The sequence below is a fragment of the Triturus cristatus genome, chromosome 6 (assembly GCF_964204655.1).
Source record: "Triturus cristatus chromosome 6, aTriCri1.1, whole genome shotgun sequence".
Classification (NCBI taxonomy): Eukaryota; Metazoa; Chordata; class Amphibia; order Caudata; family Salamandridae; genus Triturus; species Triturus cristatus.
Genome location: NC_140589.1, coordinates 1,858,745,189 through 1,858,770,544, shown reverse-complemented (window position 1 = coordinate 1,858,770,544; position 25,356 = coordinate 1,858,745,189). Strand labels below are relative to the sequence as shown.

Here is a 25,356-nt window from a genome sequence, read left to right as displayed (position 1 = left end):
GGAAGCTGTACAAAGTAAACAGGGCTCATTAAAATACTGCTGACCTTCTTTTCTTGACCCATTTGGCAGAGGTCCAAAAAGCAGGGCCAGAGCAAGAAGTGTCAGCTTCATGCTGTGTGGCTGGAGGTCCTGGTGCATTAATCCTCTGCGGTCTTAATCATCATTTCAACAGTCCTGACCCCCTTAATATGTCCCCCCTCACAGGAGTACTGGGCTCTGATGGAGGACTCCATTTAGCAACTGTATAAAGGTCTTATTTTCATCAGGATTATATTCATAAATACCCTTAAATGTTGTTTATGTAATCACTGACATTTAATTCACATGCTCATCCCTTGAGGCATTTCCAAAGTTAGTCACTGTTCTCAAACATTTGTTCTGTCTCTAATGAAATGAGGAAACAGTGAAGGAAACCAGTTTTTCTGGGAGTGTCTCTAATGCTGCAGCTTGTGACTGGGATGGTTTTAAACCATCCTTGGCAGGTGTCCAGTCTGTCCTTGCCTGCATCATCCCTCCCTCCCTCCTACTCCTCTGTGCTATCCTATAAATCCCACTCACAGGAGCAGCGGGGGCTCAGATATCACTGTCCATGCCATGATGAGGACTGCAGCCGCCATCTTGCTCCTGGCCGCCCTCCTTGGGCTCTGCATGATGCCTGCTGTGGAGGGAGAGGACGCTCCTGCAGGTGAGTGCTCAGGAATCAGATTTTCAGGCCTTTCCGTTTCTAGATGAAAACTTCACCTGAGGGATCAAAGTTGTGTCTCTTTCTGGAGAATCACTGCATAATGAAGTGAATAGTCTTGTGTTGTGATAAAGGCAGGCGAATCTGCATTGAGTTGGAGGCATTTGAGTTGTGAGAGTGGGAAAGCCCAGTACAGCATCCAGGGCTCTTGAGGATGTCATGTGTAAGGTACAGTGTCAATGTTCAGGATCTGCCTCATGCACTTGAAATGAACAGTTTATCCATGACTGTCAAAAGGCACTGGATACAGGTTCCAGGAAGTCAAGGATGAAAATGGGCTTTCAAAAGTTCAATCTCACTTGTAAAGTTTTGCAGCCTCTTGCCCAAGCAGCTCATCTAGTCTGGATTCTTTATTTGCATTCTGAGACTTTATTTCCTGTTTGTTCCTTTAGAAAATAAGGGCTACACTACAAATCCCAGAATGCAAAGCCAAACCCAAATTTAAAAGGATGAGCTATTTGCAATGGACCTGGAAACCTTGAAAACTCTGTATATGGACTTTTGGGGAAATGGAAGACTGACTCTTCTTTTTCAGGTACATTGACAATTTGTCACTAAACGGGACAAAATAAAAGGACCCAGCTACTTGTTGTGACCCTTATCAGATCCAAGGGAAGTGGGGCATTCAAGCAAGCACGTCAAGGGAGCAATGCTCCTTAGAGAAGATCTGAGCTTCTGGGAGAAATGTCTGTGTGAATAGTGTATTAGCAAATGGGGCTAAATGTTCCATTTTACAGCACTGTATTTTCAAATGCATTTGGTCTAAAAGCCACATGTTTTGGGGGCTGTTCTGAAACGAATGTTCCAAATTATTCTAATACTTCAGGATCTAGCACACTACCCAGGAGCATTATTTCTCCACAGCAGCCCATCATGTGTCGGAAAGTCCAATAGACACACTTGATGTACAGTGCCTTTTACAGGGTTGAAAATTGCTATTGTAACTAATTTAAAGCAATGCCTTAAAGTGCAAGGTAGGAAAACCCTCATAAAATGTGACCCTATTAATGACTGGCTGAGGCTGGTGGATTTTTAGGTTAACAGCCCTCGGTCTGTTCCTGGTATGTTCTGAGAGCGCTTCATCTGTCTAGGGACTTTCCAGCTGGTCCTGGGGATGCCAAAGGGTACCAGAGTCTGATTCAAAATTAAATGTTGTGTTACAATGTGTGTATATTTTTGTGATTTGAGGGTCATGCATCTTCTAGGCTGACAGACATATCTACTGATGAAGTGTATGTGGTGTTTCTTGGGGGGAACAAAGTGTTTCCTGGTGGTGAGTGCTGCTGGATACTGCAGTACTTGGATAAATGCAGTATGCTCTGACAGATGCAAGCGCATGGACTATGATGGTGGGACATGACGTTGTAAACATGCTGATGGCCAAGTGTAGCTTATCTGTGCTGTGCTGCATGCATGCAAACTGCTCCAGCTAATATTTGCTGATGAAAACTGTACAAATTACACCATCAAAATATGAGGCACCCAAATATCAGACTCTGTTCAGCCACCTCAGTTCTATTAGACATGTAAAAATGTCTAAAATAAGCACATGTTTAGACTGTGAGGTTGAACCTGCAGTTTTTGTTGCATGTCCATTCAATGTATCCTCTGACGCACTTCTTGGTGTGGAGGAAGGTGCTATCTCTGAGTATGACCAGTAATTATTGTTGGATGTCCATTCACTCTGAGTGTGACCCTGAAGTTATTGTAATGGTTGCATGTCCATTCAATGACTTCTCTGACACACTGTAGGTGTGGAGGAAGGTGCTATCTCTGAATGTGACCTTGTAATTATTGCTGCATGCCCATTCACTGTCTCCTCTGATGCACTGCTTGGTGTGGAGGAAGGTGCTATATCTGGATTTGACCCTGTAGTTTGTTGCTGCATGTCCATTCACTGTCTCCTCTGATGCACTGCGATGTGTGAGGGAAGGTGCTACATCTGAGTGTGACCATGTAGTTATTGTTGCATGCCCATTCACTGTCTGCTCCGACGCACTGCTAGGTGTGGAGGAAAGTGCTATCTCTGAGTGTGAACCTGTAGTTATTGTTGCATGCCTATTCACTGTCTCCTCTGACGCACTGGTAGGTGTGGAGGAAGGTGCTATCTCTGGATTTGACCCTGTATTCATTGTTGCATGTCCATTCACTGTCTCCTCTGATGCACTTCCAGGTGTGGAGGAAGGTGCTATCTCTGGATTTGACACTGGAGTTATTGCTACATTCCTATTAACTATCTCCTCTGATGCACAGCTATGTGTGGAGGAAGGTGTTATCTCTGGATTAGACCCTGTATTCATTGTTGCATGTCCATTCACTTTCTCCTCTGATGCACTTCTAGGTGTGGAGGAAGGTGCTATCTCTGAGTGTGACCCTATAGTTATTGTTGCATGCCCATTCACTGTCTCCTCTGATGCACTGCTAGGGGTGGAGGAAGGTGCTATATCTGGATTTGACCCTGTAGTTTGTTGCTGAGTGTCCATTCACTGTCTCCTCTGATGCACTTCTAGATGTGGAGGAAGGGGGCTTCAGTGTCCATCCTTCCTCCCTTCTTATGTTAAATACTATGCAGGAAACCATGGTGCTATTAACTTGTCAAGAAGACTTGTCAAGAAGCATGAAAACAAAACAGTTCTTGGAGGCAATGGTGTGTAAATTGGATGCAAAATCTCCACCAGCACATATAGCCAAACCTGCTGGTATAATTATTTAAAAGCACACTCCTGTTTGGAGAGTAGGTCCCTCCGAAACACACATGTTGGATAACATAGGTGGCTATATGCCTGTACCAGAAACAATCATGACCTACATGAATCAAGCTCGAAAATCCAATGACCATCACCATTATAAAACAAGATAATAAAGATTGGACCACCTTCTTGTCCCCCCAGTTAAAAGAATGTTTATTGATAGAATTAATCCTAAGTACACGTAAAGAAATACCTTGCCACCTCTTCATAACAAGCATTGACAAAGCCAATAGCTTGTTTCAAGATTCATTATTTATTATTAAGTCACAAAACATATTTGCAACAAAAATATACCACCACTTCATTGTGATTGCTGTAGTCTTGTAATAATGAACCTACATCAAAAAAATAATAAACATCACCTATATTTTTAACAGCACAGTATGTGCACTTAGCTTGCATATTTGCTTAGAGCAGCTATAGAAGCCATTTTTGAATTCTTTTTAAATTTTAATGCACATCTTAGGAAAAAATTACTCCTTTTGGGGCAAAGAAAAGGGACTATGGTGTTTTAATTACTATAAGCTGAAGAAATATTTTAAATATAAAAAATATGATGAAAAAATAATAAAAAAGAATGAAACATTGAAAGAAAAAAATAATTTGCATAGTAAAGTATTGTTGTGTGTATTTATTTATTTATTCTTCTTATTTAGCGTGAACTTACCCAGCGGTGTCCTGGCACTAGCAAACTTAAACACTCTTTACAATACGTTGCATACCCAATGGCTCTGTGCAAAAACTATGTAAATAAATGGGTTTTTAGAGCCCAGTGACATGTTTTAAAATTTTTAGCTCTAGGTGTAACCAAGGCGACAGTTTGTTCCATGCCTATGCTGTAACCACAGAAAAAGCCTGTCCTCCCGATCTTGCGCTCCAGTATTTAGGTACCGTGATCGAATTGGCAGAGGTCAAGCGATGGCATTGAAGTGCACTTCCCTTTGTTCCATCAATGGAAGCTACCTTTGAGAAAGGTACCATCAGGTTAAAGCCAAATCACGAACACCTCTAGTTTGAATGGTCTGATTTTGTTTTTCTTTTGTACTTCAAGATTTGGAGAAAAGAAATGGCCCAAAACCCTGGGAGTAAAAACTCCCAGGGTGTGGGGTTATTAGCTTTTTGGTTTTCAATAAGGGTTAAAAGTTCGGTGGACAGCCCTCAAAACCGATGGTGGCCATCCCAAAAACGTTTGTGTCTTGACAGGAATTTCAATGACAGCCGGTCCTGTCAAACTACAGAGCTCACCGCTGGGCCAGTGTTGATCTCTAAACTTGGCAGCACAGGCAAGTGTTCAAGCTGTGCCCAGCCTGGTGTTTTATCCTGATTTCAAACACGAGGGAAGTGCTGATGTCTCCTATAGTAGTCTCTCCAGTTGCAGACAGTTGCACAGAATCCTTGTGCCATTTTGTTTCTTCTATAAGATACACAAAACAACCTATTACAAAAATTCATTACCAATGGATGAATATAGCACGTTACAATGCATGCTATTACCACGCAGTAGGTAACAATGCAGTCGTTACAACGATCATGTTGATACCACGCGTGGCATTACATCGCATCGTTGTAATAACTGCGTTGTTACCTACCTGCGTGGTAATAGCAGTGTTGTAAATGCTGTTTCCCCCAATGGATATTTCTAACCACAGATGCCTCACATTTAGAATATTCCCAGAAGCCATTATGGATTCAAGCTGTGCAAATGCAGCAGGAAGCAGCCGTTGCTCACAAACCTGTACAACATGTGCCTGTGGTGCTTGAGCTCCGGTCACAGAAATATATATTTTTTAAATCTTTTTTTTATTTCAATACTTATTATCTTTTAGATAATGCTTGACAAAATACATAATTTTATTACTGTAGCACCATAGATGTATAGACTTTCAATGTGATGTACACAGACTGGTCACAAATCAATATTGTGCAATATATAGAGTCATGCATCTGAAGGCAAATACAGAGCAGGAAGCAAAGCTCCATGTTGATGAGTATAAGAAGAGGTCATGTTCAAAACAGAGACTCTGCTCCAAGTTGCAAGGCCATTTTAGATCCCAATCACAGTGTTGGTCCTGCAAAAAGTCCTGTTCCCACTTGAAGTCTTCAGGTAACTTAACAATTATAATGCACCATTAGTGCAAGAATGCCATGCAGGACTTTGCGTCATCCCGCTGAAGGAAGTGACCCGTTTAGGGCCACCCGGGTCACTAATGACCACCTCTCAGCCTTCTGTACAAAATGAAGAGTCGGTCAGACAGTAGAGAATACAAACCAAAAACCAGTTGCAAGGAGTGCTACCAAGGGAACTGAAATCAACAAGCATAAAGATACATTATGTATGTTTCTTAGTCAAGCAAAACCACGCCCACAGTGGAATTTTCTAGAGAGATGCAGCTAAACAGGGAAATACAAAAAAAAGGTTTCAACTTCTCCTATTTGACACAAACTAACATAATCCAAGGCCGTTCCATCCTGGGCCCGCCATGGACTAGTGGGAGAGGGTCTCTATCTAGTGGGAAAGGTATGCACTAATATGAACAGTACACTCATTACAGAATCCAAACCTAAATGAAGAAGCGAAACTCAGAGGAGGGCATTTATCGGAATTGGATGAGATCGGTTTCGAACAGCCTAAAACGGCGCCTGAAAAGAAAATGGTGCACCGAATGCTAACTTACATGGAGCACTTCGTAAGCATAAACAGTTTCTATTCTAACAGACCCTCCTTTTAGCATGAGCTAAAATATTTTCCAACGGCAACAAAAGGAAACAAAACTACGAACAATAATAATAAACCACATTAATAAACAGTTATGAGCACTCCATGCCATCAGCATCAGAAAGTGAAACAGCAAGGAGGGAGGTATTCTCTAATATTTCCTCATAGATATTCATAAGATCCTCAATATCCTTTTGAATCATTATAGCGGCGTTTGTGTCATGAATTGATATCTTCTGTTTAGATGTGAGAATAGTGGCACAGTATGAGCAGCAGAAGGGAAGACACTAAATAAGAGCACAGCAAAGCACCAATATCACAATCGGATAAATCACTTTTTCAAGAATCCAGCCCCAGCTACCAAAAAGAGACCAAATCCAATTCCCACTTTCCATTCCTTTGACATTTTCAAGGATATCTAAAATGTGTTTGGTAATATTCATTTCCATATTCTTAATCCAGACCACACACTGATTGCCCACTACCATGCAGACACCACCACTCTTAGCTAGAATAAAATCAACTGCATATCTGGTTGAATATATTCGCATACTCTCCAACTGAGCGGTGATGTCACGCAAAGCTGCTATTGTGGTATTAGATAACATTTCAAGCTTGCATCCAAAGTATTCTCTAGCTTGCTCACCCCTGGTCATAGAGGTACCACCCAAGGTGAAAATAGAAGAAAGGATATATCCAAAAGTGATCCCATTACTATAATTATTGACCTCTACATTGGTCACTCCCTCAACGAATTCTTTCGTCAGAGTCCTTTTAACCCATCATATGTTAGGCTTGGCATATTTACAAGGTACACCCAAGGGCAATATCATTACAAGAGCTATATCATCTGTACCATTATGAACATTAGAATACATCCCATTAGACACAAAGAAAAACCCTGGGTGTGCATAACTCGGTCCCCATAATCCACTGTTGCATACTTGGAGTTCATTCCGAAAGTACTTGGATCCTCGTCATTTACCAAGGCGATCGTTTCTTTATACAACATTATTCCAGAGCATTTTATATATAAGTATCAGTGCTATTCACGATGGGGCTGCATGCAGGATAATAACCGGCCGTGGAGCAACTATCAATTCCTTGTAATGCCAACCACCAATGTGACATTCAGTTTTCCATATAAAAATTGCCACAATATGTATTGTTATCACAACCTGGATAACCCATTCCCAGTGTCTTTCTATGATATAGACATGGCCCCAGATAACCAAAACCAAACACTCCTTTCACATCTGTGAACTGAGGAGGCCGAGTATAAGTATAATTTACAAGTGACAATGGATATGTAGTCCATAAACTAGTGACAGATTGGGTGGGGTAACAAGCTGTCCCCTCCCCGAAGAACCTCTCATGTGTTTCTAAATATATATTACTCAAGGCTGATATTTTATTTCTTTTCGGAGAGATAACCTTACCCTTGCTGCGCAAAGGCACACTTTGATCATTTTCCAAAATCCATGACACCCCACACAGTATTATTATCAGCAAGACCTAAAGAACAACACATATTATTCTGCGTTTCCGTGTCTACACCATATTATGCTGTGCAACAAGAACCATCGGCTGTTCCTCTTCACCAACCTTCCTCCCAAAGGGACGCATAAAACATCAAAACAAAAAAAATAAAATGTAGGATAATATACAAGCTCCCAGTGTGCGTCAGAGCCTCACTAGTACAGGCTCCTATTTTCCATCAATAAGTTGGCGCTCTTGAGAAAAGGCGGTGGAGCTTGTTCTGTCCTAAGCTCTTTTAATCTATCCCATGTCGATAAAGATGGTATACCTTCAAGGTATACTTCTGCTCTTCTTAGCTAATGTTCAAACAATCAAGACAAAGTGAGCACAAAATTTCCACTATTTTTAGTTAATTCCGTTGGTACTGTGACTCAGTACTACCTATCTTGCACAATCCATCCCTAATCTTTCTTCTCCTCACCCAAGGGTGCAAATTGTGCCTGGTAGCCCCAGGCACCGTGTGATCAATAAACAAAGGCTCCTGAATAGCACATATTACTCAAGGGACAGCCTCATTCAAAACATCATCATTCTCCTTATCTGTCTGTGTCCAGATCAAATGAGTGTCACTAAAAGGAATAAACCTGGGCACCTGCTAACACTTGGTGTCGCCAATGCCCTCTTTGACCCACTGGTCATATGATAATGGCAAAGCAATCCTCTGGCAGTGGGTGACAGGCACCCAGTTCTTTCGACCAGCAGCCTATACAGCTGTCCGTGTCACCTACAGAATCTGTTCAGGCCCTTTCCAGCGCAGCTCCATACTTTTCTTCCACTGAAAGTTCCTTACTAGAATAAAATCTCCAGGCTGAATGTCCTGGCCGGGGTGCCCCTTTGGTACAGAAGGTAGGGACTCCTGCACCTGTTGGTGAATAGAATGTAAACTTCCTGTTAACTGGCCAAGATAATCAAGCATCACAGGATATTCAATATCTGAGTATTTACGAGGATGTGGGACGCCCCATACATTCGCCAGGCGTTCCATCACAAACTCATAAGGTGACAATCCTGTTCTAGAATGGGCTGTGTTCTTGTTGAAAGAAGAGCTAACGGTAGAGCATCTGGCCATTTCAACCCTGTGGTCTCCTGGAATTTTTCTCATTTCAGTTTGAGAGTACCATTGTACTTCTCAACCAAACCCGCTGACTGTGGATAATTAGCAGCATGACATTTCTGTTAAACATGCAAACCTTCACAAATCAATGTAATCACTTTCTCTTAAAATGACTTTCATTGTCATGCCAGATAATTCGGGGCAAGCCAAAACGAGGGAAGTACTCTTTAAGGAGTACCTTCACAGTCGTAATGGCTGTATCATCTTTAGTGGGATAGGCCTCAACCCATTTACTGAACGCACATACATCCACCAAAACGTACTTAAGATTATTACATCTCTCTAATTCAATAGAGTCCATTTGGAGGATTTCAAAAGGTAAAGTAGGTGGTGCAAAATTACCAGGTAGTGTAGGAGTACCCTTTTCTCGATTATGCATCATACATACCATGCAGTATTTCACCAAATGCTCAGCTGTCTTGGAGATGTTATCATTATGCCATACAGGGGCTAACAATTTACAAATGCACTTTGCACTAATATGATCTGGACCATGTGCCATAGTAACCACAGGAAGAACGTATGCATCCTGCAACATTCATTTCTGTTCTCCAGATTTATCAATCCAATACCCTTCCTCATTCAACTGTGCTGTACTCTCCTGCCATTTCACTAATTCTTCCATTGTGGCTTCACCTGGTATCTCCTTTACACTGTCAAGGGTATTTTCAAACATAACAACCTCGGGAACCCATCTAGCTGGACCCGCGACAAACATATGCTTCATTTTACTTCGGGACGTTTTCTTAGCTACCTGATCTGCAAAAGCATTTCCTCTACCCACATCATCAATAACCTTTCTATGTGCACTGCACTTGATTATTGCCAATTTCTTTGGAGCGTTAAAGCAGACAAAAGATCCAATATAAGGTGCCCATGTTGAATCTTAGTACCATGAGGGGTAAGAAATCCTCGCTATGCCAGAGTCGCACAAAATTATGCGCGACCCCGAATTCGTACTGGCTATCAGTAAAAATATTGACAACCAGTCCCTCACCTAATTCACAAGCTTGGATAAGGGCAGCAAGCTCAGCAGCTTGAGCCGAGTGATAGGGGACCCGTGAGGGCTCTACCACTGTCCGCAATGTAGAGATAGCATAAAGTGCGGTAGTGGTGCGATGTGGTAATTTAAAACAAGAGCCATCGACATATATTTCCCCTTGAGAGGCAGATAAGGGAATATCAGTCAGGTCTAACCGTCCTTTCGTCTCTTCTTCCAGCCGGAAAATACATTCATGTTTGTCAACTGCATCATTCTCAGAAGGGATGGGTAGTAACGTGGCTGGGTTCAGAGCGGCACATCTTTTGATTGTAATATGCTTATCAAACAATCTCAATTCATAGCCAGTAAGATGTGCACTGGTGAGGTGCTGTGTCTTTGTCTTATTCAAAAGTGTATCCACAGCATGGGGTACCATAACTGTGAGGTTAGTATCAAGTACGAGTCCAGCCGACTGTCTAATTAAAGTGGCCACAGCCGTGACAGCTCTCAGACAACTCAGGAAGGCTCTTGCGACAGGGACAAGCACAGTGGAAAAGTAAGTGCAAGGCCTTTGTTTGTCCCCAAACGTTTGTGTTAAGACAGAAAGTGCCCACCCAGCCATTTTATGACCTTAGAGCGCAAACAGTTTGTTATAATTCGGTGTGCCAAGCACCGGAGCCGAACCAAGAGAAGTTTTTAATTGCTCAAAAGACTGCTGGCATTCGGGCGTCCAAGGCAAAGGCTCATGCACTGCTTTCGTTGTTAATACAAGCAAAGGTTTGATTAGTAACAAGTAGTTTGGGATCCACTGGTGACAGTAGGAAGTAATACCTATAAAACAGTACATCTTTCTGAGTTTTTGGAATGGGTATTTTAACAATAGTACTGAAACGCGCAGGGGTCAACCTCCTACCCTCCTTTGATAGTAGGGGACCGAGATAGGTGACCTCCTGTCGACAATATTTAAATTTCAAAAGAGAATCCTTATGTCCATGACATGATGAATGCAGCAGCAATGTTACTGTACTGTTTTTGCAACCCTGCTATATATTTAACCCGGTATTTGTAAAGTGCAAACAAATCACCCCTAAATTTTTCAAGGGACTGGGGGCTATCAGGAAGATTAAGTGAGCTATTGCCCAGAGTCACATGGTGCTGGACTGAGCTGCCACTGGCGATCAAATCATGAGCCCCCTGCTCCGGAGTCAGCTGCCCTGGCCGCTGTGCCACACCTCTCCCATGAGTATCAGAATCAATTAACAAGTCATCGACATACTGCACTAATACATTACCTGGAGAAAGTGATAGTGAATCCTACTGACTTTTTAATGCCTGACTATAAATAATAGGATTCTCCGTATAGCCTTGAGGAGCGCAACAGAATTTAAAGCTGCCAGCTAGTATAGATCCAAACACATACCTACTGTCTGGGTGGATAGGAATACTAAAAAATGCATTTTTCAGATCAATGACAGTAAAGAACTTAGCAGTAGATGGAATCATCATTAAAAGGGTAGTGATATCAGGAACCACCGGAAACTGGGGAACTACAATTTTATTAACCTCTCGCAAATCAATTACAAAGCAGTAAACATCATCAACAGCATCAGGGGAACCCGAAGGTGTCCTCTTAAGGACCGGAAGAATGGGACTATTACAAATGTTGGCAGATATTTCTTCAACTACTCCCTTTCGTATCAAATCCTGAATATTATGAAGAAGAGCCTGTTCTCCTGCCTGCGGTATCTTATACTGAGGAATGCAGGGTAGAACAGCATTATCTTTAACTTGTATAGAAACTGGTGGTACATGCAACAGACCCACATCTGTATTACCAGTGGCCCATAGCGTGGGTGGTACCAGAGCAAATTCAGCTAGATGGGGTGCATCCTGAGACAAACACTGCCTAATACTCACATCCGAACTCATAGCAATATGAACACCTGCAGGGGAGGAATAAATAATAGCATGCAATTTCTTCAACAGATCCAAACCCATCAGATTTTCACCACAATTATATGTTAACAAAAACGGAAATTCCACAGTGAACAGACAAACAGTCAATGCAAGGGGTTGTGAAATGGGGCTTACAACCTGTACACCTGGAAAACCTACCGAGACATTATTGTGGCCAAACAGAGCTGCCCCGGGGACCATATGTTGAGAAACAGAACTCTTTGTCAAACCTGTGCCCACCAAAAATTCCTTAGTTGAGCCTTACAAATCCGCGGTGACATAAGGACCACGCTGATCCACAGGCGTCTGAACTGGTCCCTCACCCTGTCCCTGGCTGTCCTAACTGTAAGATATACCTGTCACATCATCCATATTATAATCTTCATGATAATACTGTCCATCTCTCGGGCCATCAAAATATTGCTTTTCAGAATGGCCTACCGGAGCCTCAACATTCGGATTCCTATCCGTCCCACAGCCCCTAACACCATAACCTTGTCCTCTGGGGGATGCAACCTTCTGGAAAAGTACAGGGCACTGGCTATGCCAATGTCCTTCCTCCTTTCAATATGCACACTGATTCTGCCCCAAAGGTGTCGTTGAAGGCTGCCTAGTATGTGGCAGTTGTCGAGGAGGACCTCCTCGTCCCTATTATTTACCCTAAATGCTTGCTGCAACAACATCTTTGTCTTTAGATCCTTATGTTTCTTGTCAGTTTTATCTTTTTCCTCCAGATCTCAATGTTAATAATATTGGGCCATATTAAAAATAACAGTGGGAAAAGATGGAGACAAAGTACTTTCAGACGTCTGCAAATGAGTCATTATTTCAGGAAGAAGATTAGTAACAAATCTGTCAACAAACAAAAAAACTCCTCCCTCAGTGGACATATCCTGTCCACTATAATCCAAAAACGTGTCTTCAAACCGAGTAAAGAAATCAGACACACTCTCACACTCAGACCGCAAACAGAGCGAGGAAACATTGACACTGCCCCTGGCCCATCGACGTATGCACCACTTTAGCCCCGGTCCCAGGAGGGGCTTTGATAATCTCGGTGGCGGTCCCGCAGCGCAGGAGACCGCAAACAGAGTGAGGAAACCTTGACACTGTCCCTGGCCCATCGACGCATGCAGCACTTTAGCCCCGGTCCCTGGAGGGGCTTTGATAATCTCGGCGGCGGTCCCACAGCCTGGGAGACTGCAAACAGAGCGAGTAAACCTTGACACTGCCCCTGGCCCATCTACGCATGCAGCACTTTAGTCCCGGTCCCTAGAGGGGCTTTGATAATCTCTGCGGCATTCCCGCAGCACAGGACGCATGCGGGGCATGCCCGGGTGAAGACCGGGCCAATACGGACCCATCTTGGCCAGTCATAGTCCGACAGAGGCCCGGCTGGGCCATAGCCCTTACATCCACACACTAAGGTACTGTGACACGGTGATAACCTTGACGAAGAAGAAATTTGATAAGTCTATTGTAAATACTTGACATTGACTTTGAATTGAGTCTGACTGTGATCTGAGGTTACTTATTTGTAAGGAAATTTACGTGGGGTATAAAGCGCTCTAAGAAGTGCTGATAACAGATATTTTTATCCCTCGTTTTTGTAAAAGTTTTGGCGCTGTATCTTATTCTTGGTATATGTGATTTGATTGTGACATAGACAGAATGGGGAAGAGAAAAATGACGAGCATTCAGAACAAAAAGTTGGCTAAATCAGGGGAGCATTCTCGTCAGTCCCTACGTAATTATTTAACTGGAGCTGTAGGTGCCATAGAACGGCCGATCACAACGGTGGAAGAGGCTTTAAAATCTGGAGCGAACGAGGGTGTTTTAGCGGAAGCAAGTTTTAAACAACCTGTGGCTCCGAGAAATATATCGGGCATAAATGGCTGCGTGGTGAACATCGTAGACCATTTGTAAGGTAGCAAGCAGGAGTACGATGCGCAACAACAACCTCCAAATAAGCGCGTTAGGAATCCTGATAACTGCCCTAGTACTTCAGAGGACCCAGGCCCTTTAATTGAGAGGTTTTCCCCTAGAGTCCGCAAAAGGGACCCTAAAATGGTAAAGTCCACACCGTCAACAAAACAGAAAATTGGGAAAAATCATTAATTAGCTCTAATATGCGCACACAGAGTGAGGTTGGGAAGTTAAAAGTAAAACTGGATGCTCTGGATTCGCTAATTAGAGAGAGCCTAAGCAGTTTGACAACTAGAATAGGCACCATGGAGCTAACTTTAGCTAAATGCTTGGACAAAATTCAGCCCCCAGTGCTTGAGGGTATACGTTTGCCTGCCCAAACGAGCAATCGCGACCATCAAATTAACAGCACACAGCCAAACAACACTAGCTCTGCCACAGTTACCCATAATGCATTAAGACATGCGCCATCTAATATAACTCAACTAACTTCTCTTGCTAACACTGAGGCCCACCCACCCACTATCACACCAGCCGTGAACATGCCCACATCTACTCCATCACCAACAAATCTAAATTATGCGCATGTGAATCAGAGGGTACGACAGACCACACATTTGGACTTACCACCAGCTGTTGCCTTATGTGGTGGTGTTAGTCAATATTCCCACACTAGCAGATGAGGTGATTGAACCCTGGGAGATTTTAAGGAACAAGTCCTTACAGTGGCTCGGCTCTAGGACGGGTCTAACTGAGAAATTATTCGACGAGTTTGAGATGGCAAGGAGAGTGGGATGGTTAGGCAGAGGGCCAAAAAAACTCCCAGTGGACTGTGTAGTGCTATCATTCAAAACCCCCTATTTAGTGAGATCAATACTAGGTAGAATTGGAAATTATCTCGTGAGCGGGCCATGCATTAGTGTTGTTCCTTTAGGCTATTTTTATCAACCTATATACAGTAATAATGCCAGGACCAACTGGGAAAATCCTACTCTGCATTATAGGAGACAATTAAATATTCCCATTCGAAACCGCTTTGATAGACTTAACAATCTCGAAGTGTTTGATTGACTGAGATTAGAGGACTCCACTCAAGCTGTAAAACTCAGTGGCCTGGATGTTTCTTGTTATATGGGACCACCAATATCCAGATCAAGTGTCGCAATAGTCAAACTATCAGTCCAAGCAATACCGGAAACCACAGAGGCACTCAACATTACAACCTTAGATATGGAGGTTGCCTTGACACAAACCTTCACGTCCCAAACTGGACTTATACCTTCGCAGGCGGAGGGAGGAGGGGGAGGGACTGGTTGTAAAACCAGGAAAGTTAATTGCCAGATTATGTTTTGGAATGTGGCTGGTTTAAAATCAAAAGTGACCAACAAAGTATGGATTGAATATGTTTGTAATTATGAGATATTTCGTTTGCAGGAAACATGGGTTGAGGAGCCAATCCATTTGTGTGGATATAAAACATTTCACACCCCAGCAGTAAGATCGATCCATGGCAGAGCAAAAGGGGGTCTTTGCACCTATATTCCCAACCACCTAAAAACGAGGAAAGTTGAATTAGTTGTTAGTTTTATAACAATGCATCTTCGGAAATGCTGGAGGGAATATTGAGAAATTTAAATAGAGATGTGAATATTTCGCAAACCTATCCAACTAAAGATGTTTTTGTTATATTGGGTGGAGATTTCAACTGCTCTCTATGTCAATATGGTGATAAGGGGGTCTGTGGAATGACTTACGAAAAAGACACCAGTTTCCCTCACTTTTCGCACACATTATACCGAGATTTTCAGAACAACATCATGTTTTCATGTGACATGGGGTTTGCTAATAACTTATGTTCACCCGTGGTCCAGTTTAGCCCGACTTTTAACAGACGAGGTACCTTTTCTACAACAGACTTTATTTTGATGTCTAGCAGATATTCCTCCCGAGTTAAGAATTTTACTCCCCACGATGTCGCCTTAAGCGATCATTTCTCATTAAGTATCGATGTCATGGTGTATAAACAAGATTTTAATACAAAATATAGATCGACGAAGTTCCTGAAGAATATTACTTTGAGTAGGCAAAATGGGTATGCACTGAAGTGGGCAAAACTGGATCCAAAGGAATTTGATACTAAATTAATGACGAGGTGTAAAAATATGTTCCATGCCTGCTTTGATGAAAATTCTTCTCATTTGTTAATTATAGAGAGCTTCTGAGCCATTTCAAAGCAAATTAAAGAAACGCTGTGGGTAAATGTAAAAAGGAACGATAATCATAGCGAAGGGTGGTTCGACTCCAAATGCACTAAGGCCTATACTAAACTTAAATATGCTTTAAAGGCCAGAGAAAAGGATCAGGATCTTATTAGGGAAGCCAGAAGACATTATAAGAGCACATTAAATGTAAGGAAGAAAAAGTTAAAAGAGGAAGCCTGGAATGCATTTTGGAAGGCGGTTAGTGCACCTTTTTCGCTGAAAAAGATAAAGCTACCATAGAGATCGCCATATCAGAATCAGAGTGGGTATCGCATTACTCAAAGCTTTACACTAATTAAACATTAGTTGATCAGGGAACCTTGGAGCCTGAGGATATCTTTGAGTCATCCCCCACTTTTCAAAAATATATATTGGATTTTACTCTGAGTGAGGTTAATGTGGCCATAACGGATAGCTTGGGTGGCAAGGCCCCGGGACCGGATGGTATCCCGGTTGACCTCTTTAAAACTAATATAGCACTGTGGGGACCAATTTAAAAGCAACTTTTTAATGCATGCTGCTCCAGGGGGTTTTTATTGTCTTGGTATGAATCTACAATTGTTCCCATTTTTAAAAAGGGCGATAGGGCGAATCCAGCATGCTATTGCCCAATTTCATTACTGGATTCCACAGTCAAGATAATAGGGCATGTGATTCTAGTTAGATTACCGACGTGGGCAGAGGAACATTCAATTTTGAGTAATTTACATTACTGCTTTCGCAAGGGCCTGGGCACAATTGACCAGGCCCTAAACCTACAAATTCTACTAGATAAATACACTGAAGCAAAAAGGGAAAGGTTGTTTTTAACTTTTGTTGACTTAACGTCAGCATTTGACTGTGTCGCCCACAAAAAGCTTTGAGCAATTTTAGAGGGGCTGGGCGTAGAGAACTCTATATTTTCCTTCCTAAGGCAGCTCTATTCAGGGGCAAGGGCGAGGGTCTGTTTTGGACAGGGTGGAGAATGCACCAAGAATTTCAGAGCATCAAGAGGAGTGAGGCAAGGCTGTGTCCTTGCCCCACTCCTTTTCATGCTATATATAAATGACTTAGAATCCACCTTGATCTAGGAGTGCAGGGACTTACCATTGGCAGCAACCCGCCCTATCCCTGCACTCCTTTACGCAGATGATGCGGTCCTGATGGCCCGGACGCCCCTTGGTCTCCAAAGGGTAGTAACTTCCTTTACAAATTTTATGACTAATTTGGGTATTACAATTAATTGTTCAAAAACGTTCTCAATGAACTGCGGGATTGGGTCAAATAAAAAGAAAAATACTATTTTTATTAACACTAAGGCAATAGAGAATACTAACACTTTTTCCTATCTAGGGATCTTATTTGATCAATCAGGCTCATGGAGTAGGGCAATTAAAGCCAGAAGGCTGCTATTTAGTGAATCGTTGATGGCATTAACAAACTTCAGCTGAAAATTAGGCAGAGGTTCTCCTGGGGAATTGCTACACATATGCAGGGCAAAATGTATAGCAATTCCCACTTATGGAGCAGGTATCTGGGGACATGCTAATGTTAATTCACTTCAGATAGCAGAAAATATTTTTCTCAGGTATCTCTTGGCAGTACTGGACAGCACGTCAACATTCATCTGTCATACAGAACTGGGTTTGCCATACCTAGAGGATCTGATTAAGATACCGCTGTTCTCTTGTGGCACAGGGTCTGGACCACTGATGAGTCTGCGTTTAATCGTCATATTTTAAAGGATGCACTGGAAACCGATGGGGTCAAAAACATAAGATGGCTAGAATACCTTAAAATATTTTTATCTCAAATTGGCCACGCAGAATATTATAATGACCCCCTCACTATGTGTGAAGTACCCAGGAAGGATCTTAAAAGTAGATGCATGCTATTTCTGAGTGAAACCAGAATCATGAACGAAATGAGCAAGACTACGGTCATAGCGCACCCTCTTACTCTGACCTCTGTAACTACACAACCATACATTTTGTTAATCACTAGAGATTACGACTGATTTTTGCTAACGCGTTTCAGACTGAATATATTGCACAGATCTTTAAGCTTCCCTGACGTAAAAGACTGGTCGAGAACACTCTGTAACTGCCCATGCGACGACGTGTCAGCCCAGTCGTCTATACATATATTGCTTTTTTGCACATTTTATTCTATACCTAGAAAAAGATGGATCGTTTCTGTCTTAAAAAGATTGGGACTGAGACGATGTGGCCCCGCATTTTTGGCATTGCAATGTCTGGATAATGTATTCACTATTGCCTCTGTCATTGCTTTAAAAAAAAAAAAAATTTAATCCCGAACATCAATTGTGATATGATCTTTATATGTTTTTAGACTGTGCATATAACTTTTATCAAATTTGTGGATCTTTTGTGTGATTTATGAACTGTGCTTTTATGGTTATCTTTTTCATAGTAACCGAATAAAGTTCTTTGAATTAGTCGAGCCTTACAAATCCGCTGTGACATAAGGACCACGCTGATCCACAGGTATCTGAAATGGTCCCTCATCCTGTCCCTGGCTGTCCTAACTGTAAGACATACCTGTCACATCATCCATATTATAATCTTCATGATAATACTGTTCACCTCTTGGGTCATCAAAATAATTATTATCAGAACGGCCCACCGGAGCGCACCATTCTGATTCCTATCCGTCCCACGGCCCCTAACACCAGAACCTTGTCCTCTGGGGGATGCAACCTTCGGGAAAAGTACAGGGCACTGGCTATGCCAATGTCCTTCCTCCTTTCAATACGCACACTGATTCTGCCCCAAAGGTGTCGATGAAGGCTACCTAGTATGTGGCAGTTCTCGAGGAGGACCTCCTCGTCCCCTATTATTTCCCCTAAATGCTTGCTTCAACAACACCTTTGTCTTTAGATCGTTATGTTTCTTGTCAGTTTTATCTTTTTCCTCCAGAACCTGATGTTAATAATATTGGGCCATATTGAAAATACCAGAGGGAAAAGATGGAGACCAAGTACTTTCAGACGCCTGCAAATGAGCCATTATTTCAGGAAGAAGATTAGTAACAAACCTGTCAACAAACAAAAAAGCTCCTCCCTCCGTGGACATATCCTGTCATCTATAATCCAAAAACGTGTCTTCAAACCGAGTAAAGAAATCTGACACACTCTCATCCTTCTTTTGTCGACAAGCCGTCAATCTGTCCCAACTTACCTGCTTAGGTGGAATAACTGTGTGCATATATGAAATAGTACGACCAGTCAAAGCAAGTATCTCAGCTCAGGGTTTATCTCCTTGCTTCCTTCCCTGATCCCATGCTTTAATCACATCCCACGTACCGCCAAATTCTGCAACATGATCTTGAGTATGCACCTGTCTCCAAATATCAACTAGAACAAGAAGAGGAAAAAACATTTCAACATCAGCAAGAGTCATTACAGTAGAAGAAGCAGCCTCTGTTAATTCCTTATAATAGGCAATGGGATTTTCCCTAAGATCGGGCAAAGTAGTCTTAAGGGCTAAAACCTCACTTCTTTACCATGGAGTAGAAACCCATTGTTCCTTAAAGCGGGCAGCTACGGCTGGTCTGGTGACCGCTCCGGTCGGCTCCGTCAACTCAGGAATTTCTGGATGATAAATTGGGTGGACTTTACACATAGGAAACTGAGTTATTTGAGTAGGACTCCAATCATACAACTGACCTATATAAGATACTATAGTAGTAACATCACTGAAAACTTGTCTCGGTTCCAAGTCAGTAACATAAACGCGATCTCTAATATCAAATAGTATTTGGGGAGCTTCTGACCCAATGTGTTCATGCCACAGATCAATCAATGTAGCAGACATATGTTGAAGAGCAAGCTGTTGTATAAAGGGCTCAGAATCGCGTACAACTAGCTAAATATTTTCTACACCATAAACTGCATTACGAGCCCACTGCATGGCCTGACTGGCTATTGTCCTCTTCTCTTCCTCCCCTATTTCAGACCGCTTCAATGGACCCATGCGTTTCCGAAATTTCACCAAATCCCTGTTGTCAAACCCATGTACAGTAGTATCAGAATCCAAAAACATCAGGGATGTATATCTGCAGGAGGAGGGGTGATGGGAGTAGTAGGCAGAACTGTAGTCAACTGTTGCAGCTGAGGAAAAAGAACAGAGGGCACTAGAGTTGGGGCGGTGGATTTATTAGAGGTCACAGTCATCAAAGATGGCGAAGAGAGAAAAAGAGAAGAAGGCATGGTAACTGGAGCTGTAGGTATGACAGTCGTAGATACATGGACAACCTTAGCAGAAGAGACTTGCTGCTGTGTCTGCAAAGGGACAATGGGGTATATCCTCTGAAGGGTATAAGCTGGTGGGGGTCGAGTATCTAACAAATCCTCTTCAAAGGTATCATCATCCTCTTTTGCCACATAAGACTTATCAATTTGCAACTGAAATCTCATATCTTCACATTCGATTCCTGCTTCCTCCTTTTCTCTATGATGCGCCACAGCTTTCTGTATAAGAGTCTGCATCCTGCTTTTCCGTGCATCTTTCTCCATTTTTGACCCCCTTTGTTTAGCCTCCATCTGCCAAGTTCAAAGAGAGTCAAACATCGACTGTCTTCTTCATCTCTTAAACAACTGTACTTGTAAAAAAACAATCATTTGTTCATCAAAAGAGCGTGTCAAAGTCCACTGTAACTCGGCATTGTCCCTCGTATATTTGTGCCATAATGTACTAAACATAATAGGGCCAAGACCATGTTTCACATACATATCAAAATTAGGGCGGCCTTCAGGAGGCGCAGGCTAAGATTCTTCCAATCGAGGATCTGCAGAACAACAACGACAACACAAATTCCAAAACTTACTTAAGCCAGGCCTTTTTTACCAAGACAGTCCTTAGACCGTTACAAACTCAATCCACAATGGTACCATATCCACATAGAACCGAAACAAACTCACCTGATATCAGAAGTACAAACAAACCGGTTCTCCACTGCTGACTCATCAGACCAAATGGTCAGTTTCAAGGGTTTGGCAGTTCAGTACTCCATTCGGGATGACCACTGGGTGAGGCACCGACCGGCAGAACAGAAGGAGCAGCTGTGATTAACAGACACTCTTCTTGCAGGGATCCCTGAGCCGTCAGTTCGACCCGATGATGTCCTCGGCCTCCCCCATCTGCGTTAAGGGGATGAATCAATCACCCAAAGGAGTCCCTGCTCGGGCACCAACTGAAGGAAGTGACCCATTAAGGACCACCCGGATCACTAAGGACCACCTCCAGCCTTCTGTACCAAATGAAGAGTTGGTCAGACAGTAGAGAATACAAACTAAAAACGGTTTATTCATATACATTCAGAGTGGAGCCTCATCTTCCCAGTAGCTAGGAGTGCTACAAAGGGAACTGAAATCAACAAGCATAGAGTGTAAATTTCGTAGTCAAGCAAAAACAAGCCCGCAGTGGAATTTTCCAGACAGATGCAGCTAAACAGTGAAATACAAAAATAAGGTTTCAACTTCTCGTATCTGACACAAACTAACATGATCCAAGGTTGTTCTATCCTGGGCCTGCCACAGAATAGTGGGAGAGAGCCTTTATCTAGTGGGAAAGGTATGCGCTAATATGAACAGTGCACTCATTATTGAAACAAAACCTAAATGAATAAACAAAACTCAGAGGGGGCATTTATCGTAATTGGACAAGATGAGTTTCGAACAGCCCAAAGGGGCTCCTGAAAAGAAAATGGCGCAGCGAACGCTAACTTACATGGAGCACTGCATAAGCATAAACAGTTTCTATTCTAACACCGACACTCAAAGTCTGGCAAAAAGTTGCAAGGGCAGCATTCAAAGGGTCCTTCAGTGCCAGAGTCTACTGACTGCAAAATGGTATAGCAACTGACCTTCACAGGCTGTCATTGAGCCACAGAAAATTTTCCAGACACTGCCAGATGCATCTGGCACATCTGTGGCTTCCTCAAAGACACAAGGCCCTCCAGTTGGTCTCCCACTACTAGGCTCTCCCCGACACTGTCTGTCCACTTGGGACCCATACTCAACCCATATTGTTGCTGGTGCAGATATCCTCCCCTGCCCAAGTCCACATGAATTACTTCTTAGCCAATAAGGACTCCACTGGTACCTGTCCCATTGTCTAGTTTTGGCCTGAAACTCACATTAGCCTGCAACAGGCCTGTGTCACACTATGAAAACCCTAAGACACAGCCAGTGATCAAGCAATTGGATCCTCATTCTCTTTCTTGACTCCAGTTTTGCAAGAGGTGGGAGGCCCTATTTGGCTCAGACTCTGATGTGGTCCACAGCAAATCAAATGTCCTTCCTCAATGGCAGTATTGCCAGATGCTGATGGCCATATTTGGCTCCGATTCTGCTGTGGTTGTGGGCTTATCAAATGTTCTTCACAACATTGATGATGACAAAAAGGCTGACAATGTGTTCCCCCCTCACTACTCTGAGGGCTGTACATAGGCATGGAAAATGCCAATAAATTAGATACACCCCCAGAGTCAACGTTGGATGTACAACCCTGCTCTAGCAGTTTCAAGAGCAACAGAAGTGCTGAATTTGCAATTGCCTACACATGAACCAAAAGCAATTTAATGACTCAAATTATTCAACCGTGTCCATATAACTAAATCTGTTACCGTTTAATGAGGCTGTCATGAACACTCTCATGGTCACTTGGTTTAAGTCGTGCTTGGCTCCTCTAGTCAGTTGACCAATGGCAAGACAGTACAGACCAGTCCCTGGTGGCTTTGCCCATTTGCTGAAGCAGTCAACCTCTGAAAGCCTTGGATAACACCATCAACAAATAACATCAATCGACCTCCATCACTTGAAAAGGGAGTTGATGTGTATCAAAGCCGTTGTCAAGTAAAAGTTTTCCTCGAGTAAACTAGCTTTACAATCTTTGAATTCAGTGTGTCTTCTGAGCAGGCAAACCTATGCTTTATGGGATATGGACAGCAAGATGGGTATTATGCAGCAAAGTACTTGTGACATGTGCCCTTGGACACCACCAACTGAATAGGTTGTGCTATTGACAACAGTGTAGTGTTTAGAAAGCACAACTGGATTCAATCAATAGGGTTTTTAGGGGCTTTCCAAGCATTCCTCATGGACAAGCCCCTTCAATGGATTTATACAGATATAATATACACTATTACACATATGTAATGACAATCCGTTGCTAAAAATGTGTTCAAGAGGTTTCAAGGGGTTCTTTTAACAACAAAATATACACATCCATACAACACATTAGTTGTACCGTTTTTCATGTAATATTTCTAAGATAGAAGCGTGCCATCTAATCTTAATCAATGAACATTCCTGCAGAGTATACTCTTGTGGTGTAGGAAATGTCCCTATGATGATAACTCTATGTGCAGGTAGTGAAATGTATATTACAGTTTTGGTCTCCTATTGTACAATAGGCAAGACCATTCTCAGAAGTAAAAGTAGTAGACAGTTAATGTCGATGAACCCTATAAAAGGTTCTTCTAATGGGAGGAAAGAAATAAGCTTAATTATTCTGCTACTTATATTGTTACAATAGAGAAAATCTTGACAGTACTCAGAGGGATCAGTGCTCTTCGCTAAACACTGTTCAAGTTGCCACCTTCTTGTGAAACCGTGATTGAAACAAGGTGCCCACTTTTCAAAGGAGGTCAAAAGACTTTCAATTTGCCATGCTACCTATCAGCCTTGAAGTAGCACCTCATGTCGTGGTTGCAGGTCTGTGATACATGCATTCCTGTACTTTGATGACCGGATGCTCAGAGTAGGCTGCTCACCATAGTAGGTAACAGACCATCTGCAGACAATGGCCGAGCTCTCGATCTCCTTGGGGTTTTCCATCAATGAGCCAAAGTTTATGTTTATGGTTTTAGTTAGGATTTATAAAGTTTGTAGCTGTCCCTGAACAATGTGTCTTGGAGCTGTGATTCCATCCTGAGAAGGCAAAGATATGAAGCTCGAAATGCCAGGTTTTTAGTTATTTTTTAAACACATCCTCTGATGGACATTGTTGAATGTGCAAAGGAAGGCTGTTTCAGAGTTTAGGGGCATTATATCGGAAGAAACAGCCTGTTTATTCGGTCAGCCTGACTGGGGAGGCAGCTCCAACCTGGAGGTTACTAGAGCAGAGGGTGGGGGCGGTGTGTAGAAATTAACCAGATGTTTGATGCACTGGTATCCTGTATCCTGTTCAGGTCAGGGCACGGTAGGTGATACAGGGAACCTTAAATTAAGTCCTCTTGGTGATCGGTAGCCAGTACACATTGTTTAGGTGTGTGAAGATAGAATGGTGTTTGGGGACATGGAGTAGGAGACAGGTGCTGTCTCTTGTCTGGCAATACTGATTTGGGGTGGGTAGCTGTAAGATGGAAGTTACAAGACTGGAGGGTACAGGTGGTGTTCCATCTCCATTCAATCCAGACTATTCCCTTCCAAAAGGTGATCTTGAATATAGTAGCATTCAAGGCTCTTCCACCACTGCAGTAACTATGGGACATTCTGGGTGTGATCCTGACATTTTAGCCCCATTTGTGAGTCATGGTGAGAATAGTCCGTAAGCTTCTTTGGCTCCTGGCTTCATGCATCTTCCTCAACATGTATGTTAGATGGCACATGCATACCCTGCAGTGAAACCAAAGGTTTCAGTGGACCTAGCACCAGGGTAACCTCTCTGACTGTCAAGATCTTGCAAAAGATGGTTCAGTACCTCATCCCATCATGGATGTCACAGTTGCAATAGAGATGCCTTATACATAGGCTAGGCCGTTTGGGGATGATAAAGGTCTCTTTTCTACAGCAGAAGGCCAGCTCTACATCCACCTTTTGGGGCTTCGGGTGATCTCCTGACTCTGAAAACCTTCCTATCCACCATCAGGGGAAGGCAGGTATAGGGCCTAAATAGCATCACAACTGTCATTTGGTATTGCAAAAGCTAGGCATTATGAGGTTCTAGATCATAGGTCAACAGGCACGATGGGTACAGAATATCTGGATGACAGCGAATTAGATCATATAACACATTGATTTACAGAAGTCGGATATGTCCATCAGCATGAGGGTAATTAATGAAAGGTAATAGTAACTGAAAATATGCAATAAAAAATTTTTGGCAAAAAAACAAAAAAAACAAAAAATAGGTCAACAGGCACTATGCCTCTGGAGGTGGGTGGACAAGCAAAGGTCTTCTGGTAGTCAACCACCTTGTGGGACACCCGAAGGCCAATGCAGCTGAAGTGAACAGACATCCACAGGTGGACCATAAGAAGCATCTTCATCCTTAGGTGGCACATAGCATCTTTGATCAGTGGTGAATGTTGTGTCTCGATTTGTTCTTCACATTTGAAAGCGCACATTTTCAATGCTACTGAGTAT

General features: G+C 42.6%; 1 protein-coding gene across 1 annotated transcript in view; it reads left to right on the top strand.

The window, feature by feature from the left end:
- Positions 1–477: 477 nt before the first annotated feature.
- Positions 478–25,356, top strand: part of LOC146822209 (antileukoproteinase-like) — a 67,537-nt gene continuing 42,658 nt past the window's right edge. The window contains exon 1 of the mRNA XM_085609436.1: positions 478–685. Within this exon, the coding sequence (XP_085465562.1) occupies positions 595–685 (91 nt within the window). The 5' untranslated portion in view covers positions 478–594. The remainder of the gene's footprint in view (positions 686–25,356) is intronic.